The sequence below is a fragment of the Rhinoraja longicauda genome, chromosome 1 (assembly GCF_053455715.1).
Source record: "Rhinoraja longicauda isolate Sanriku21f chromosome 1, sRhiLon1.1, whole genome shotgun sequence".
NCBI classification, from domain to species: domain Eukaryota; kingdom Metazoa; phylum Chordata; class Chondrichthyes; order Rajiformes; family Arhynchobatidae; genus Rhinoraja; species Rhinoraja longicauda.
This window is the reverse complement of record NC_135953.1, coordinates 69,481,827-69,500,500: the sequence shown is the minus strand read 5'-3', so window position 1 is coordinate 69,500,500 and position 18,674 is coordinate 69,481,827. Positions and strand designations below refer to the sequence as shown.

The following is an 18,674-nucleotide window of genomic DNA, read 5'->3' as shown; positions in this document are numbered from 1 at the left end:
TATTTCACGACCTTGATCTGTAAATTAATGCATTAAAACTGCTGCAGAATGTCATTTCTTTCCAAAATGGCTGATTTTTCCATTACTTTTTTTCACTGTCTTTATCCCCTTATTGTTTGTTTCATCGTTCCTGTTACAAAACAGCTTCGATGGGATGTGCTTGGGTGGATGGGGTGTGCTAACCTATTGCCAGCACATTTGAGTTGTGATATTTCTGTATGCACTACGTTTACGAGTAACCAGCATGAACTTCGAGAACTTAGTCTGCCTACTTCAACAACTACAGTCCCTCTGGTGAAGGTACTCTGAGAGTGTTTTTGGGCAGGACCAAGGTTATGTTTCCAAGTCAGGATGGCGTGCGACAGAGGGGAACCTGTAGGTACTGGTGTTCCCATGCGCATATTGCTCTGGCCCTACTCGGTGATTAAGGTTGTGAGTTTGCGAGGTGCTGTCAGAGTAGCCTCGACATGTAACTGCACTCCATTTTGGATGTGGTACACACTGCAGGCTCTGAATGATGGTGGTGTGGGGAATAAGTGTTTAATGTGTTTGAAGGGAGGTCAGGCAAGCAGGAGGCTTTGTCCTGGATGGTGTTGAGCTTCCTGTTGGATTCTAGTTTTGAAATCAGACCAAATTGCTGAAGATGCAACAGTTTCTATCTTTTGGCTTCAAAGGACTTTATAAATTGCCAATCTGGTCTTCGTATTTACATAGAGGATAATAATGGAGAAAGAGCCGCAACTAAGCAGAAATTGATATAAATGACCAATTCATTCAGACATAGGCTAATAGATGCTAAATGTGGAATATTTGCCATTACTCAATAAATAGAAAGTTAATGCCTATTTAAAACCGGCATTAGCTTTGCTCGATCCGACCCGTGATTTCTTGTGATCGAGTGTACTAGTTCTTCACCAAGCAACCCAAAATCTTATTAATCAGTAGAGTTCTTCCCAGATTTCACAAATGTCTCAGCTGGCCAGTGGTGAGGTCTCTTGTCCATGTTGCTGAAATTGAATTTACAGGTTGGGGCCCAAGTCTGGAACCTTCAAATTCTCCTTCAGCGAAATCAGAAATTTAAAATGGTGAGATTGCCTTACTTTGCAAATGTTTGTTTGCGATAGAAACATAGAAAAAAATAGATGCAGGAGTAGGCCATTGGGCCCTTCGAGCCAGCACCGCCATTCATTGTTATCATGGCTGATCATCCACAATCAGTAACCTGTGCCTGCCTTCTCCCCATATCCCTTGATTCCGCTAGCCCCCAGAGCTCTAACTCTCTTTTAAATTCATCCAGTGAATTGGCCTCTACTGCCTTCTGTGGCAGAGAATTCCACAAATTCACAACTCTCTGGGTGGAAAATTTTTCTCATCTCAGTTTTTTAAATGGCCTCCTCTTTATTCTTACACTGTGGCCCCTGGTTCTGGATTCCCCCAACATTGGGAACATTTTTCCTGCATCTAGCTTGTCCAGTCCTTTTATAATTTTATATATTTCTATAAGATCCCCTCTCATCCTTCTAAATTCCAGTGAATACAAGCCCAGTCTTCCCAATGTTTCCTCATATGACAGTCCCACCACCCCGGGGATTAACCTCGTGAACCTACGCTGTACTGCCTCAATAGCAAGGATGTCCTTCCTCAAATTAGGAGACCAGAATTGCACACAATATTCCAGATGTGGTCTCACCAGGGCCCTGTGCAACTGCAGAAGGACCTCTTTACTCCGATACTCAAATCCTCTCGTTATGAAGGCCAACATGCCATTAGCTTTCTTCACTGCCTGCTGTACCTGCATGGTTACTTCCGATGACTGGTGTACAAGGACATCTAGGTCTCGTTGCACTTCCCTTTTTCCTAATCTGACACCATTGAGATAATAATCTGCCTCCTTGTTCTTGCTGCCAAAGTGGAAAACCTCACATTTATCTACATTGTACTGCATCTGCCATGCATCTGCCCACTCACTCAACCTGTCCAGGTCACCCTGTAACCTCCTAACATCTTCTTCACAGTTCACACTGCCACCCAGCTTGGTGTCATCTGCAAATTTGCTAATGTTACTTTTAATTCCATCATCTAAATCATTAATATATATTGTAAATAGTTGCGGCCCCAGCACCGAGCCTTGCGGCACTCCACTCGCCATTGCCTGCCATTCTGTCAGGGGTCCGTTTATTCCTACTCTTTGTTTCCTGTCTGCCCTACCCCCAATACCATGTGCTCTAAATTTGCCCACTAATCTCCTGTATGGGACCTTATCAGAGGCTTTCTGAAAGTCCAGATACACTATATCCACTGGCTCTCCTTCATCCATTTTACTTGACACATCCTCAAAAAGTTCCAGAAGATTAGTCAAGCAGGATTTCCCCTTCATAAATCCATGCTGACTTGGACCAATCCCTTTACTGCTATCCAAATGCGCCATTATTACTTCTTTAATAATTGACTCCAGCATCTTCCCCACGACCGATGTCAGTCTAACTGGTCTATAATTCCTTGTTTTCTCTCTCACTCCTTTCTTGAAAAGTGGGATGACATTAGCTATCCTCCAATCCACAGGAACTGATCCTGAATCTATAGAACATTGGACAATGATCACCAATGCATCCACGATTTCTAGAGCCACCTCCTTGAGTACCCTGGGATGCAGACCATCAGGCCCTGGGGATTTATCAGTCTTCAGTCCCATCTGTCTACCAATCTCCAAATGAGCCTCAAGCTCATCCACTTTACTTCTTATACGTTGTGCATTCATCTATAATACTTTTAATCCATTACTCGCCTCACCTTTCACATCAATTCCTATTTCACCTGGCCATACTCTCCGAACCCTTTGTGAGCTTTCTGTCCCATTAAATCTGGTGTCTTTCTTAACTTTTCCTATAGTCTTTTTCCCTTTAACTCCATCCTTGTCTTTCCAATTTGTTTTCGCCCTCCCCCCCAATATTGAATGTTGGTGCTGGCTCGAAGGGCCGAATGGCCTACTCCTGCACCTATTTTGTATGTTTCTATGTTTTCAGCTGTTGATTTGATTTAACAGTGCGCCTCTTTTGGTCATCAGTGTTCCGGAGCAGGGTGGATGAAACCAAATCCAGGGTGGATTGAAATATATATTTTTTAATGTTAAAACACAAACCACATGTCCAATCCCTTTGAGAGGTGTTTATGCGGTTCAACTTTCTGAGGTATTTGAAAAATACACCCATTTTGCTACAATGATAATTGAAAGTCCATTTGTAGATTTCTTCAGTTTGAATTGATTGAAAAGTTTTTATTCCGTTTGAATAGTGTCTTGTTCCAAATGACACCACTGCATCTCTGCTGTGCTTCCAACTCTGCCTTTTATTGTCTTGCATGTTCTTAACTGTCAATGATTTTTGCTTGTGTGAACCTGAATTCTGTGTATTTCAAACATCTCTTAAGAAAATATTAGTGTTTTATTTTCCAGGGCCTTTAGAAACAGTAATCCACTTTCTCAATTCTTTCAGATTAATAGGATTCATGCATTTAAGTTGTTTTACAATGTCGGGAAAAGTAAAATTACCTCAGCACTTTCAAAGTTACTTGAACTCAAAGAGTGGCTGGTTATCTGATTAAAAGTTCACAGCAGACAGCCTTGTGCTGTATATAATAAATGCACCTTTCTGAGATCTCTGCTGCCCCATCGCCCTTCACAAAATGAGGAGGAAGTACCTGATTGTAATTGAGAGTCATAGAGTCATACAGCATGAGAGTCATAGAGTCCCTTGGCCCAACCTGCCCGTGCCAAGCAAGATGGCCCATCTAGGCTAGTCCCACCTGCCTGCGTCTGACCCATATCCCACTAAACCTTTCCTATTCATGTTAGGCACAAAATGCTGGAGTAACTCAGTAGAACAGGCAGCATCGCTGAATAGAAGGAATGGGTGACGTTTCGAGTCAAGATCCTTCTTCAGACTGCCAAAGGGAGGATGTTGTTAAGCTGGAAAGATTGCAGAGAAGGTTTATGAGAATGTTGCCATGACTTGAGGGCCTGTGCTAGAAGGAGAGGTTGGGCAGCCTGGGATTTTAATCGTTGGAGGGCAGAAGGCTAAGCAGTGATCTTATGGAGTTATGGTGTATAAAATCATGAGAGGGATAAATAGGGTGAATGCATAGTCTTTTACCCAGGGTAGAGGAATCAAGAACCAGGGGACATAAGTTTAAGGTGAGATGGGAAAGATTAATACAAACCTCAGGTAAAATATTTTCACACAGAGGGTGGTTGATATAAGGAATGAGCTGCCAGAGGAGGTAAGTGAGGCAGGTACTATAGACAATAGACAATAGAAAATAGGTGCAGTGGAAGGCCATTTGGCCCTTTGAGCCAGCACCGCCATTCAATGTGATCATGGCTGATCGTTCTCAATCAGTACCCCGTTCCTGCCTTCTCCCTATACCCCCTGACTCTGCTATCCTTAAGAGCTCTATCTTGAATGTATTCAGAGAATTGGCCTCCACTGCCCTCTGAGGCAGAGAATTCCACAGATTCACAACTCTCTGACTATAAAGGTTTTTCCTGATCTCTGTTCTAAATGGCCTGCCCCTTATTCTTAAACTGTGGCCCCTGGTTCTGGACTCCCTCAACATTGGGAACATGTTTCCTGCCTCTAACGTGTCCAACCCCTTAATAATTTTATACGTTTCGATAAGATCCCCTCTCATCCTTCTAAATTCCAGTGTATACAAACCTAGTCGCTCCAGTCTTTCAACATATGACAGTCCCGCCATTCCGGGAATTAACCTAGTAAACCTACGCTGCAAGCCCTCAATAGCAAGAATATCGTTCCTCAAATTTGGAGACCAAAACTGCACACAGTACTCCAGGTGCGGTCTCACTAGGGCCCTATACTAAATACTATAACAATATTTAAAATACATTTTGATGTCTAAATGTCTTTGGAGAGTGTTTGTGATAGCCGTGTTTAGATGTGAGTGGAGGCTGCATCTCTATTAATATTCCATTGAAGCCAGCACTTGATGGAATTTCAATGGGATTTTTGAGGTCGCCATGATTGGCCTTGGAGCACAAATCAAATAATCAATGCTTCTTGGCCGTTGTCTGCCATTCTTAATTGGTTTCATCTGGCTGCCCAGACCAGCCTCCCACTCCTACAACATACATTGCATTTCCCAGTAATACTCCTGACAGCTTGTCATTCCACCAGTAAAACTGACACATTCAGTGGTTTGTATTTTAGTTCTTGGCTTTCTCTTCACGTACTCCCCATTAGCCCAGTTGATGTCAATCCATGGGCATCGTGCACCGAAGCTCATTAAAGTCAGGTTAGATATTTAATTGTTGGCTTCAAATAGTTTGAAATCTGAGTGGGAGAGAACCCTTTGGAATCTGGACGTCTAGACTTGGGGGTTTCTCAGTTGGAATAGAAAAATCCAACTCTCATATTGAGCCAAACTGTTTCAATAACCCGAGTGTCCCATGAGAAATAATGCATCCTAAGAATCTCATTTAACATTGGGCTTCAATTACAGTTTATCTCCTGAGTAAATCTTCTGCATAATACTTTCTTAAGAGATGCCTCTGTAAATCTGATGCTGTAGCTTTTTTGAAAACTTTTAAAAACTGTTCTTCAGTAAAACTCTCTTTATTTTTGGAACTGCTATCAGCGCTTCTCAACTGAGCAGCCTACGATCAAGGCTTCCTTCTTCAACCTCTACTCCAAACTTTCTGAAATTTCTAGTTCCTGTAGCTCAGAACCACAGCAGCAAAAGGTAGGAATAGAGTGCGGATTGGTGCCTCTTGATTTTGAAGGTTAATTTATGACGTTGTAATCTGTATTTGTGTGGTCTATATGTTAAAGACATCATTCGCTTGCTACTAAAGGGGGCTCTGTTTAACAATGGGTTACTTTTATATTTGCCCTCAGCTCAGTAATTCTGACCTTTATTGCCCAGCTCTACTTTTAGCTGGAAGGTGATGCCACGCTGCTTTTGTTAGACACAAGGAACTGCAAACGCTGGTTTACAAAAAAAGACACAAATCGCTGGAGTAACTCTGCGGGTCAGGCAGCTTCTCTCCGGAGGGCATGAATCGGTGATGGTTCATGTTAGGGCCTTTCAACGGACTGATGGGGAGAAAGCTGGAAGGGAGGTGGGAGCTGGACAATGCCAAGCAAGTGATATTCATTCACAAAATGCTGAAGTAACTCAGCGGGTCAGGCAGCATATCAGGAGAGAAGGAATGGGTGACGTTTCGGGTCGAGATCCTTCCTCAGACCGATGTCAGGGGGGCGGTACAAAGGACGGATATAGGTGGAGACAGGAAGATAGAGGGAGATCTGGGAAGGAGGAGGGGAAGAGAGGGACAGAGGAACTATCTAAAGTTGGAGAAGTCGATGTTCATACCACTGGGTTGCAGACTGCCCAGGCGAAATATGAGGTGCTGTTCCTCCAATTTCCGGTGGGCCTCACTATGGCACTGGAGGAGGCCCATGACAGAAAGGTCAGACTGGGAATGGGAGGGGGAGTTGAAGTCCTTGGATGGAGTTGAGGGGGGAGGTAAAGGGACAGGTGTTGCATCTCGTGCGGTTGCAGGGGAAAGTGCCCGGAGTTGGGGTGGTTTGGGTAGGAAGGGACGAGTGGACCAGGGAGTTACGGAGGGGACGGTCTCTGCGGAACGCAGAGAGGGGAGGGGATGGGAAGATATGGCCAGTGGTGGGGTCCCATTGTAGGTGACGGAAGTGTTGGCGGATGATTTGTTGGATCCGCTGGCTGGTGGGGTGGAAGGTTCTGTCCTTGTTGCGAGTGGGGGGAGGGGGAGTAAGAGCGGAGCTGCGGGATGTAGAAGAGACCCTAGTGAGAGCCTCATCTATAATGGAGGAGGGGAAGCCCCGTTTCCTGAAGAACGAGGACATCTCTGAAGCCCTAGTGTGAAACACCTCATCCCGGGCGCAGATGCGGCATAGAGGGAGGAATTGGGAGTAGGAGATAGACTTTTTGCAGGGGACCGGGTGGGAAGAAGTGTAGTCCGGATAGCTGTGCGAGTCAGTGGGTTTATAGTAAATGTCCGTCACTAGTCTGTCTCCTGTGATGGAGATGGTGAGGTCCAGAAACGGGAGGGAGATGTCGGAGATAGCCCAGGTATATTTAAGGGCAGGATGGAAATTGGAAGTGAAGTGTATGAAGTCAGTGAGTTCTGCATGGGTACAAGAGGTAGCACCAATGCAGTCGTCGATGTAACGGAGGTAGAGTTCGGGGATGGGGCCGGTGTACGCCCGGAACAGGGATTGTTCGACGTACCCGACAAAGAGGCAGGCGTAGCTAGGGCCCATGCGAGTGCCCATAGCTACACCTCTGGTTTGGAGGAAGTGAGAGGAACCCCAAGATAGGTGGATACAGGTGGTGGTGGTGGGGGGGGGTCATTGGCAGACGGTTAGACAAACACCAGAGAAGAAAAGAGAAAAAGCTGTGAGATAAGGAGACCTGCTCTGGTTTGACACAACTGAGAGGAACCAATGTCACAGTGAACCTAATTGTGTTGGCAGTGAGCCCCCCCCCCCCCCCCCCCCCACCACTCCCCCCCCCCCCCCCCCCACCTGCTGTGCACAATTTTCAATTTCAATTTTTCCAATTTCTGTACTTCAGTGTGAACTAGCTGATTGCGCTGGCCAATCTGTGGCTATTAATGGAACTGAGAGATGTGCGATTCATGCAAGAAAGTGACACCAGGGTCAAAGATCAGATTACATCTTGATGGCAGAGCGGGCGTATGGGGCCATATCGTGTCATAGCTTGTGATGCAGTGTGGCTCCATACATTTGAATAAGGTTACGATATTAACTAAAAAAAATAAGTGAAGTCAAGTTTTTATCTTCTCTTCTTTCTTAATGTGACACCCTTTTATCTCCTTTTCATCCCCGGCCTCCACACATTGGCCAGTCAAACACCCCTCACCTATATCCCACCTATCACTTGCCAGGCTTTGTCCCGCCCCCAACTCATTTCCAGCTTTCTTCCCTCAACTACAATCAGTCTGAAGAAATGTCTTGACCCGGCCTGAAATGTTACCTATCCATTGCCTCCATAGAATGGCCCGCTGAATTACTCCAGCACTTTGTATTTTACTTTTTATCTGGTTTAGTTTAGAGATACAGCGCAGAAACAGGCCCTTCAGCCCTCTGAGTCCAGCGATCCCTTCACATTAACGCTATCTACACACAGTAGGGACAATTTACAATTATACCAAGCCAATTAACCTACAAACCTGTACGTCTTTGGAGTGGGAGAGGAAACCGGAGATCCCGGAGAAAACCCATTCAAATCAATTTCAATTTCATCTCTCTAATTAGTGAAAGCAAAACCATCCTTTCACCACACAAGCAGTCGGAGATTGTTCGGGTGATGGAGGGTGAGGGGCCTCGGGATGTGACGACTGGAGGTCTGGTCACCACTGTTGGCACTGCTGCAGAACTGACCAGTAGGGGTCACTGTGTGTCCACAGAATGTTATTAAGGGGGGAGGGAGGGGGATGTGCCTGTGAAAAGCGATTCGAGTTGGCGCCCATAAAAGGCAGATAGGATGAAAGGTTTCTTATTCCAAATGATAATGGTGAACCAGCTGTTATTTTATGATAGTAAATCAACTTTATGACCACTTTTGCTGCCACCTGCCACCAACTTTTTGTTTCCATTCTTTTAGCTTGGTGTTAGTTTTAGTTTAGAGATACAGCACGGAAACAGGCCCTTTGACCCACCGACTCCGCACCGACCAGCGATCCCCGCACATTAACTCTATCCAACACACACTAGGGACAATTCACTTACAAACCTGTATGTCTTTGGAGTGCGGGAGGAAACTGAAGTTTTCGGAGAAAACCCACACAGGTCACGGGGAGAAAGTTCAAACTTGTACAGGCAAGTACCTGTGGTCAGGATTGAACCCGGGTCTCTAGCACTGTAAGAGCCTGGTCTCTAGCACTGTAAGAGCCTGGTCTCTAGCACTGTAAGAGCCTGGTCTTTGGCACTGTAAGGCAGCAACTCTACCGCTGTGCCACCGTGCTGCCCCACTTTTCTCCTACCACTTTGATGGTATTGAACTCATGGTCACAGGATTACTAATCCTGGTTTCCAGATTACTACTTTAATAATATAAATGTTGTGCTGAGCACCTATTGCTGTACTGTGCCTTTATGTAAACTCACTAGCTGCTTGTACAGATTTCCCGAGTGAAGCATTTGTAATGGTTCTTGTGCATTGAAATCCTGCTTCTGAGCATCTACTCTAGTTGTAGAGATACAGCCTGGAAACAGCCCCTTCAGTCCACCAAGTCCATGCCACCAATCACCCATCCACACTATGTTCTACGTTATCCCACGTAACTCCCTACACACTGGGGGCAATTTACAGAGGTCAATTAACCTACAAACCTGCACATCATTGGGATGTGAGAGGAAACCGGAGGAAGCCCATGCCGTCATACGGAGAATACGCAAACTCCACATAGACAGCAGGTGTGTGCACAGAGGTTGAGTTGCTGCCTTATAGTGCCAAAGACCCGGGTTTGATTCTGACTATTGGGGCAGTCTCGACAGAGTTTGAACATTCTTCCTGTGACCACGTGGGTTTTCTCCAGTCTCCTCCCACACTTCAAAGACATACAGATTTGTAGGTTAATTGGCCTTGATAAAAATTGTAAATTGGCACTATAGTGTAGGATAGTGTTAATGCAGGGGGATCGCTGGTTGACACGGACTCGGTGGGCCGAAGGGCCTGTTTCCACCCAATATCTCTAAACTAAACTAAACTAAGCAGTCCACGGTCAAGATTGAACCCAGGTCTCTGTTGCTGTGAGGCAGTAGTTCTACCAGCTGCACCACTTGTAAAGTCATTTGTTACAACTTATTACTTGTCAGTTCTGTATCCCTGAAAGGGAAAAGATTATTGATTTGAATTCATAAAGGGGAAGCTGAGCATATCAACCTTTCACTTCAACATCGCCTTTGCAGTCTCCACTTTGTATCATGACTGTCGGATCAATTGGCTGTTTGACCATTCGCTTGGAAGAGTTGCAGCAAATGAAGTATAAAATAAACTCAAAGAATCTTGCTGGCCATATACAGGTGATTGTTCAAGTATCAACTAAGTCTAAAAATAATCGAGATTTCCGGAACTATCAGCAGCACAATGTTGGAATGAATTTAATGTGACCCAATAGTATTATTTCAACATCAGGTGGCTCTACTGTGCAGCTTTAGGAGGAGCATGTAGGTTTAGCTCATGTCAACAGAATGAAATGCCAATAAATAGCTTCATATATATGTATATTGAAAGAGCAGTCAATGGAACAACAGCTGAAAAATACATTAGCGTTAGATAAGGAAGAATTAATATGAATGTAAAGGCCAATCAAGGAAAGCCTGTAGTAATAAGGTAGAGATGAGTCTAGTGACATATAAATAAAGCTAATTGTGCAGTATAGAAACATAGCTAAAAGAGTGGCATCTCCCATCAGTAGGGTAGTTAGGGGACAATGAATTGTCTTGCCATTTGAATAAGGGGTAGGCCATTTAGAATTAAGAATAAGGGGTAGGCCATTTAGAACGGAGATGAGGAAGAATTTTTTCAGTCAGAGAGTGGTGAAGGTGTGGAATTCTCTGCCTCAGAAGGCAGTGGAGGCCAGTTCGTTGGATGCTTTCAAGAGAGAGCTGGATAGAGCTCTTAAGGATAGCGGAGTGAGGGGGTATGGGGAGAAGGCAGGAACGGGGTACTGATTGAGAGTGATCAGCCATGATCGCATTGAATGGCGGTGCTGGCTCGAAGGGCTGAATGGCCTACTCCTGCACCTATTGTCTATTGTCTATTGCCATGGGATATACGGAAACCAAAAAGACAACTACTTAAAAAGGACAGTTGTGGTGTGAAAGTTGTTGGTCAACGCATAAAATTGGGGGAAAAAAGCGTTAAGATCTTAACAGACCACATACGTAAGTGTAAATATAAATGAAGGGAATCTCGAGACCAGTTAGATGCTCAACAGTCTCAGTTCAGTGATAGAGATGTCGTTCAACATGATCTGTGATCTGATCGTATGAATGGCTCAGTGCCCAGTATATGGTTTTAAAATGCCAAATTCAAACGGAAGATTTGAAAAGCAAGTAGTTTAGAGGAGGAAATCGAACATAGCACAACATTTCTGAGATCTGACTAGGTACCATTTATGACCCTACATCAGGTAAGGAACAAAAATGAAAATGACACCACGGAAACATTCCAGAAGCAATACTGGTGCCCTTTTGATGCAGATTCACCGGACACTGGTGTACTTGCATTGGAGGTAATGCAGGGGAAGTCCACTCGGGTGGATTACTAAGATTAAGGGGTTGCGGACTACCACAGGGAAGTGTGCTTGCACCAATACTCTTCAACATCCACACTAACTACCGACCTAGAAGTGAAGGTACATGTTGCTTTATCAACCCAGGCGACCTTGGTATAGCTGCCCAAGACAGTGACTTCAGTGCTGTTGAAGAATGACTCTCAAATGTCCTCAACAAACTTAACACCTTATTACGAAGAGAACCACCTCTGTGCAAATCTATCAAAGACACAGGTGTGTGCATTCCATCTGTGAAACCGAGAAGCCAAACGCCGACCGAACGTCACCTGGTCTGGTACCCCTCTTGAAAACTGCGATCACCCAGTATATCCAGGAGGCACCTTGGATCGTTGTCTCTCCTTCAAGACCCATGTTGAGAAGACAAAAGCTAAAGTCTGTGCAAGAAACAACAAGTACAGGTGCTTGGTTCCTTGAGGTCGAGTCGCAGGTAGATAAGGTGGTCAAAAAGGCTTTTGGCACTTTGACCTTCATCAGTCAGAGTATTGAGTATAGAAGTTGGGAGGTCATGTTACAGTTGGATAAGACGTTGGTGAGACCGCATTTAGAATATTGTGTTCAGTTCTGGGCACCATGTTGTAGGAAAGATATTGTCAAGCTTGAAAGGGTTCAGAAAAGATTTACAAGGATGTTGTCAGGACTAGAGAGTGTGAGCTATAGGGAGAGGTTGAGTAGGCTGGATCTCTATTCCATGGCACGCTGGAGGATGAGGGGAGATCTTGTAGAGGTGTATAAGATCATGAGAGGAATAGATTGGGTAGATGCACAGAGTCTCTTGCCCAGAGTAGGGGAATCAAGGACCAGAGAACATAGGTTCAAGGTGAAGGGAAAAGATTTAATAGGAATCCGAGGGATACCTTTTTCACACAAAGGGTGGTGGGTTTATGGAACAAGCTGCCAGAGGAGGTAGTTGAGGCTGGGACTATCCCATTGTTTAAGAAACAGTTAGACAGGTACATGGATAGGACAGGTTTGGAGGGATATGGACCAAGAGCAGGCAAGTGGGCCTAGTGTCGCTGGGACATTGTTGGCGGTGTGTGCAAGTTGGGCCGAAGGGCCTGTTTCCATACTGAATCACTCTATGACTCTATGATGCCCAATGTATTTCTCCTCTCTGATTTCTGGGACCACAAGAGGCTGATTGACAGTTTGTTCTCAACACAGTATACCATGCACTGTGTGAGAAATTAAAAGTAGACTGAAATGCAATGTGAATTCAGTTGTTTTTACAGTGAACCAGGTAAGCAAATGGAAACGAGGATCAATTCGGGTAAAACTGTTGAAAATCCAAGGCAGCCTTTGACCCGAGAGCTCACCTTGAAGGTTGCAAATGTTCTGTTAGCATCCTTTTTTTTTTTTGTAACACTGAGAGAGTATTGCAAATTCCATTCCCATTATGTGCTGTGCTTCAGTTTGGATTGTTTTTATTCAAGTGCCAGTCTGAGCTTGTCCCTGGCCCCAAAGCCATGCTGTGGTTGGCCAGTTATTGTCCGATTTCCCTGGTATTTGTTGTAGTGTCGGAGTGCTGAGAGTTATAATGAAGAGCTGTCGTGCAAAGTAAAAGAGTACTTAGACGGCATTTAAGTAATTCACAATAGGGTGGCTAAATCAATAATGTACTATCTCCTTGCACTTGGGCAAGATGGAATAGAGCTTTGATAAGTGTTTAGCCAGGTCCATGTGGTCAGACGTGGACTTGCTGGCAAGGCTGGCATTTTTGTGCAACCTTGCATTTGGATCGAAGAAGCAGTGTCAGCCACATTGCTAGGTCTGCAGTCTCACCAAAGATGTCTTCCCTTCAGAGCATTGGGCATTAATGAACCAAGTATTTTTTTACAACATTCCACTAGTTTCATGATCACCACAGCTGAAACTGGCTTTGTTTAGACGTTGATTAGTTTTAGACTTGCAGCATGGAAACAGTTAAAAGAAAGATCCCCTTAAAGCGGGAAAGAGTGCAGAGAAGATTTACGAGATTGTTGCCAGGACTTCAGGGCCTGAACTAATGGGAGAGGTTGGGCAGACTACAGCTTCATTCCTTAGAGCCGAGGAGTGAGGAGTGATCTTATAGAGGTACATAAAATTATGAGGGGAATAGATAGGGTGAATGCAGACTCTTTTACCCAGAGAAAGGTAACTTTTTCACCCAGAGGGAGGTGGCTGAGCGAGGTATAATAACAGTATTTAAAAGACATTTGGACAAGTACATGGAAAGGAAAGGTTTAGAGGGATGTAGGCCAAGAGTGGCAGGTGCATTGATAGGCCATCTTGGTTGGCTTGGGCAAGTTGGACCGAAATACCTGTTTCTGTGCTGTATTGGTTCTATGACTCTACAACAGGCCGTTCAGCCCACCAGGTCTATGCCAACCATCGATCACCTTCTATTCATTTCAGTTTTGCGTAATCAATTGAATTGGATTGCTTTGTGTCTGAGGTGGGTTTGGAACTCATATCCCTGGATCAAAAGTCCAAATCTTCAATTATAGCCAAGTCATTTGAATTGAAAACCTTAATGATTGAGAGACAGATCCTTAATCTTTTATTTAGATTTATCGAAACAAAACTACTCTTGGGGATTATCAAATGATCACATCATAAAAGTATCTCCTTTTTTGATTATCCAAAAGCAAATTATTTCAGAGGTGGAAATATTTAAGTGACACATTTGAATTTGATGTTCTTCTCACATAAGGTCAGGTTCTATTCCTGAGTAGTAATTCTGGGTAAATCTACAGTAGTGAACCCTCTCCTAATTGTGAATTGAATCTTTTTGTTTTCCTTCCTGTACCTCAGTTTCTAGACTGGAGTGTGAATAACTGGTTGGTTTTAGTTTACTGTTGAGCTGACGTGTGTTACAGATTGGATTACTGAATACAGTTGAATGTTTTCCCGCTACAGTGACTATGAATCCAGGCCGAGTCCGGGCAGAGAGACGAACAGCAGTGGGAATTTTGTCCGCGTCCGCCGGCAGTCCTGGCGACAGCAGATCTTTCTCCGAGTGGCTTCACCGCAAAAAGGATGCGAACCCCCCTGCAGGCACGATGGCAAAATGCAAGGTTAGCACCTCGACATTGGCAATCTTTGTAACCAGTTACCCGATGATCCTCTTGCATCCTTTCAGAAACAGAAATCTGCTAGTGGCTGGAAATCTGAAATAGAAAAAAGTAAATGCTGGACATTCTCGGCAAGTCAGGCAGCATCCGTGGAGAGTGAAGCAGAGTTAATGTTTCCGGTTGATAATCCTCCATCAGAATCAGAGGACAAATGTTTTAAGAGATGTAGGAATGAAAAGAAGAAAAAAAAAAAAGACCATCTATGATAAGCAAGAGGCCAAGAGAGACTGACAGTGGTGGGTGGGGAATGGAGGGTGAAGGGGGTGATGATTTACCCAAGTGGAATCAAGTGAAAGAGAGAGAGAAAAAGCAGTACTAGAATAGTGAAATGCTGTGCCATCAGTTACTGGAAATCTGAAAGTACTTTGCAGTTCAGGTAGTATCTGGGGGTGTGCTTTCACCCTTAAATAGTTGCGATCACATTGGTCCCCAGACTTTGGTTCCACTTGCACATAAAATCTTCACTCACACATGCTGTCCATTTGTACAATAACACTGCGAAAGATGAAGGAGGTTCAATCTAACACTGACGATAATCATGTCTGGATGGTGGGAAGGAAAGAGTTAATAGGGAAGGTGTTATATCTCACCTGCAGTTGCATGGGAGGGGGGAGTGGAAAGGGGAGTGAGCAATGGTGGGAACGGAAGGGGATCTTGGAGTTGTGGGGAGAATGATGCATTGGGAATTCTGAATGTAGGAGGGGGGGAGGGAGAATAAATCTGGCTATGGCGTTGTTTATTTATTTTAGAGAAACAGGCCCTTCGGCCCAGCGATCCCAGCACACTAACGCTATCCGTACACACGCTAGGTAGAAATTACAATCATACCAAGCCAATTACCCTTCAAACCTGTACGTCTTTGGAGTGTGGGAGGAAGCCGGAGATCCCGGAGAAAATCCATGCAAGTCACGGGGAGAACATTGTGTTGAAGGTAGTAGATACGATGGGCAATCCATTGACTGCGTGGGCTGGTGGGGTCTTGGGGAATTCTACCTTTGCTTTGTTTGGGAAGGAGTGAGAGCAGAAGTGCAATAAATGTTCTAGTAAAATATGGCTGAGCCCTGTCGACAAGGGTGGGCTGGGGTGGTGAAACTGGTTAAAGAAAATGGAAGACATCTCAGATTCCCTGGTGTGGGAAGTGTTGCCTTTTGAACATAGTAGACATTGTTTGATAAACTGGGCGAGCAGGAGCTGGGAAGGACGTGTGATCACCTGATCAGCTCAAGGAACAGTACAAAGGTCGGGTCTCCGTTCGGGAGAGACACTTTTACAGTTCCCACACCCTCCCCCCACATAACACACAACCCCAAACACTACACCATATTTAAACTACAATTAAGACAAAAACAACAAAAAACACAAAAGACAAACGGACTGCAGGCAAGCCGCAGCTGCGAGAGCAGCGCTGGCTCCTCCTCCTCCATATTTAAGGAAGCATTATTTAAGGCACCATATTTGAGGAAGGGTGCTGGCCCTGGAAAGGGTCCAGAGGAGGTTTACAGGAATGATCCTAGGAATGAGTGGGTTAACTTACAATGAGCGTTTGATGGCAATGGGCCTGTACTCGCTGGAGTTTAGAAGAATGAGGGGGGACCTCATTGAAACTTACCGAATAGTGAAAGGCTTGGATAGAGTGGATGTGGAGAGGATGTTTTCACTAGTGGGAGAGTCTAGGACTAGAGGTCATAGCCTCACAATTAAAGGACGTACCTTTAGGAAGGAGATGAGAAAGAATTTCTTTAGTCAGAGGTTGGTGAATCTGTGGAATTCTTTGCCACAGAAGGCTGTGGAAGCCAAGTCAGTGGATATTTTTAAAGCAGAGGTAGATAGATTCTTGATTAGTATGGATGTCAGGGGTTATGGGGAGAAACCAGGAGAGTGGGGTTAAGAGGGAGAGATAGATCAGCCATGATTGAATGGTGGAGTAGAATTGATGGGCCAAATGGCCTAATTCTACTCCTATTACTTGTGACCTTATGATCATCCTTTTGCCCCTGCCCAGAATTTACATGGTTTTCCATCTAGCCACCGGCTCCTCTCTTTGAGGCTGCACAGTGGCGCAGTTGTAGAGTTGCTGCCTTACAGCGCCAGAGCCCTGGGTTCGATCCTGACTACGGGTGCTGGCTGTACGGAATTTGTATGTTTTCTCTGGGTGCGCCAGTTTCCTCCCACGCTCCAAAGACGTACAGGTTTATATGTTAATTGGCTTTGGTAAAATTGTCCCCAGTGTGTAGGATAGTGTTAGTGTAGGGAGTGATCGCTGGTCGGCGTGTACTCGGTGGGACGAAGGGCCTGTTTCTGTGCTGTTGCTCTGGTCTGGTGAGTTGGGGAGGGAAGTCACTCTTGTTTCTTGATGCGTTAGGAGTTGCAACAGTAAAGGCTGGGTGTGGTTAGTAGTTTTGCTTACTGAACCAAACACCTTTATTTGTGTTAACTAGCAGGAACTCATTCAGATTTCTTAAATTGCGCTCCGGTGAGGGTTGGACAGTTTTCCTGGAACTTGGGTTCAGCTTTACGTTAACCGCACAAATGCCACTGCAGCAGCCAAGGAATAAACTTTGAATCTTAAAATGAAACACAAGCCATGCCTGAATCTGCAAACATGGTCAATATACAATCAAGAAACTTGATACAACTGTGATGAATTTTTCCTTCCTAGTTGCTTGGAAGAGCATGATAATTATTGGAATGGATTTTGTGAAAGGTGAATTGCTGCAGGGAACTTGATATCCTGTCTAATCTTTTGTTTAATTAGTATACAGTCCACTAAACATTTCACTGGAATTGCAATTTTCCATTAGGTAGGGCGCAACAGAATGTTAATTCCTCGACAAAAAACTATTTGATTAGGAAATTTAACAAGGAAATTTAGCAGCACTGCAGAAGGCAAAAGTGTCTGTCATTACCAACATAGTGGAGAGCAACAAGGGCCTCAATGCTAAAATGCCAAATCAGGAGATTGTTTAGTTTAATGTTGCGTGTACCGAGGTACCGTGAAAAACTTTTGTTGTGGGCTTACCAGTTAGCAGGAAGACAGTGCATGATTACAATCGAGCCATCTACATTCTACAGTTACATGATAAAGGAAATAATGTTAAGTGCAAGATAAAATCCAGTAAATTCCAATTAAAGATAGTCCAAGGGCCTCCAATGATCTGCTCGGAGTGACTACTGGAGGTGGTCCAGGTTCCAAAACATTTAAGAGGCCACGACTGACTACTTCTTGTTGACCTTGAGTTTGTGCCAAGTGTGAGGTCTTGATCCTCCCATTCTTTTTTCTTCAATTGAACAAAGACTACATGGGCAGGTTGAAGGAGATGGTAAATGCCAACGCTGCCAGGTCCCCCTGTAAACCTGGATTGTTCGAGGGCAATGTGATGTAGCAGAGGCAAGTTGGTAGAGAGCCGTGGTCTTCAGGATATTGTGCATAAGGTCCATTCACTATACGTCCTCTTTTACAAACTGAAGTCTGTGACTCCATTAGTCAAAAGGGACTGCGGAGTGCCTTCAAATTCTGCTGTGCACCAAGATTCCTCTTCATCTTGTATTTGCAACATCGTGCATGCACACTCTGAGACTAACCAATGGGTGTACAGCATAGCAGATCCCACTGAAGATCGGAGTCTAAAACATCAGTGTCTGGTACTTTTCTCAATCTTCCTCGCCTCACTGCTGCACCTCGCCTAGAACAAACATCTTGTGGGAGTGCAGCCAATCATCAGAACTAATAGGAAACTGTTCAGCCTGTGACTACCACACTCCAGAACCAACATCATCCCAGCCTCAGCAGTCCATTTGCAGAATGCAGAATACACCGATCGCGTACATAGAGACATAGAAAATAGGTGCAGGAGAAGGCCATTCGGCCATTCAATATGATCATGGCTGATCATCCAAAATCAGTACCCCGTTCCTGCTTTCTCTCCATATCCCTTGATTCTGTTAGCCCTCAGTTAAATCTAATTCTCTCTTGAAAACATCCAGTGAATTGGCCTCCACTGCCTTCCCAGTCGATCCATTCTTTCATCATATGTCAGTCCCGCCATCCCGGGAATTAACCTGGTGAACCTATGTTGCACTTCCTCAAAAGCAAGAATGTCCTTCCTCAAATTAGGAAACCAAAACTGCACACAATACTCCAGGTGCGGTCTCACCAGGGCCCTGTACAACTGCAGTAGGGCCTCCTTG

At 44.6% G+C, this 18,674-nt stretch overlaps 1 protein-coding gene across 9 annotated transcripts in view; it reads left to right on the top strand.

Moving 5' to 3' along the window:
* tbc1d1 (TBC1 (tre-2/USP6, BUB2, cdc16) domain family, member 1) overlaps positions 1–18,674 on the top strand; it is a 217,558-nt gene that overhangs the window by 119,886 nt on the left and 78,998 nt on the right. For 8 of the 9 annotated variants that reach the window (XM_078400049.1, XM_078400013.1, XM_078400000.1 and 5 more), the window contains 2 exons: positions 5,650–5,754; positions 14,272–14,429. In XM_078400049.1, coding sequence (XP_078256175.1) covers positions 5,650–5,754; positions 14,272–14,429 — 263 coding nt within the window. The remainder of the gene's footprint in view (positions 1–5,649; positions 5,755–14,271; positions 14,430–18,674) is intronic. The other variant, XM_078400029.1, reaches the window with a different exon arrangement.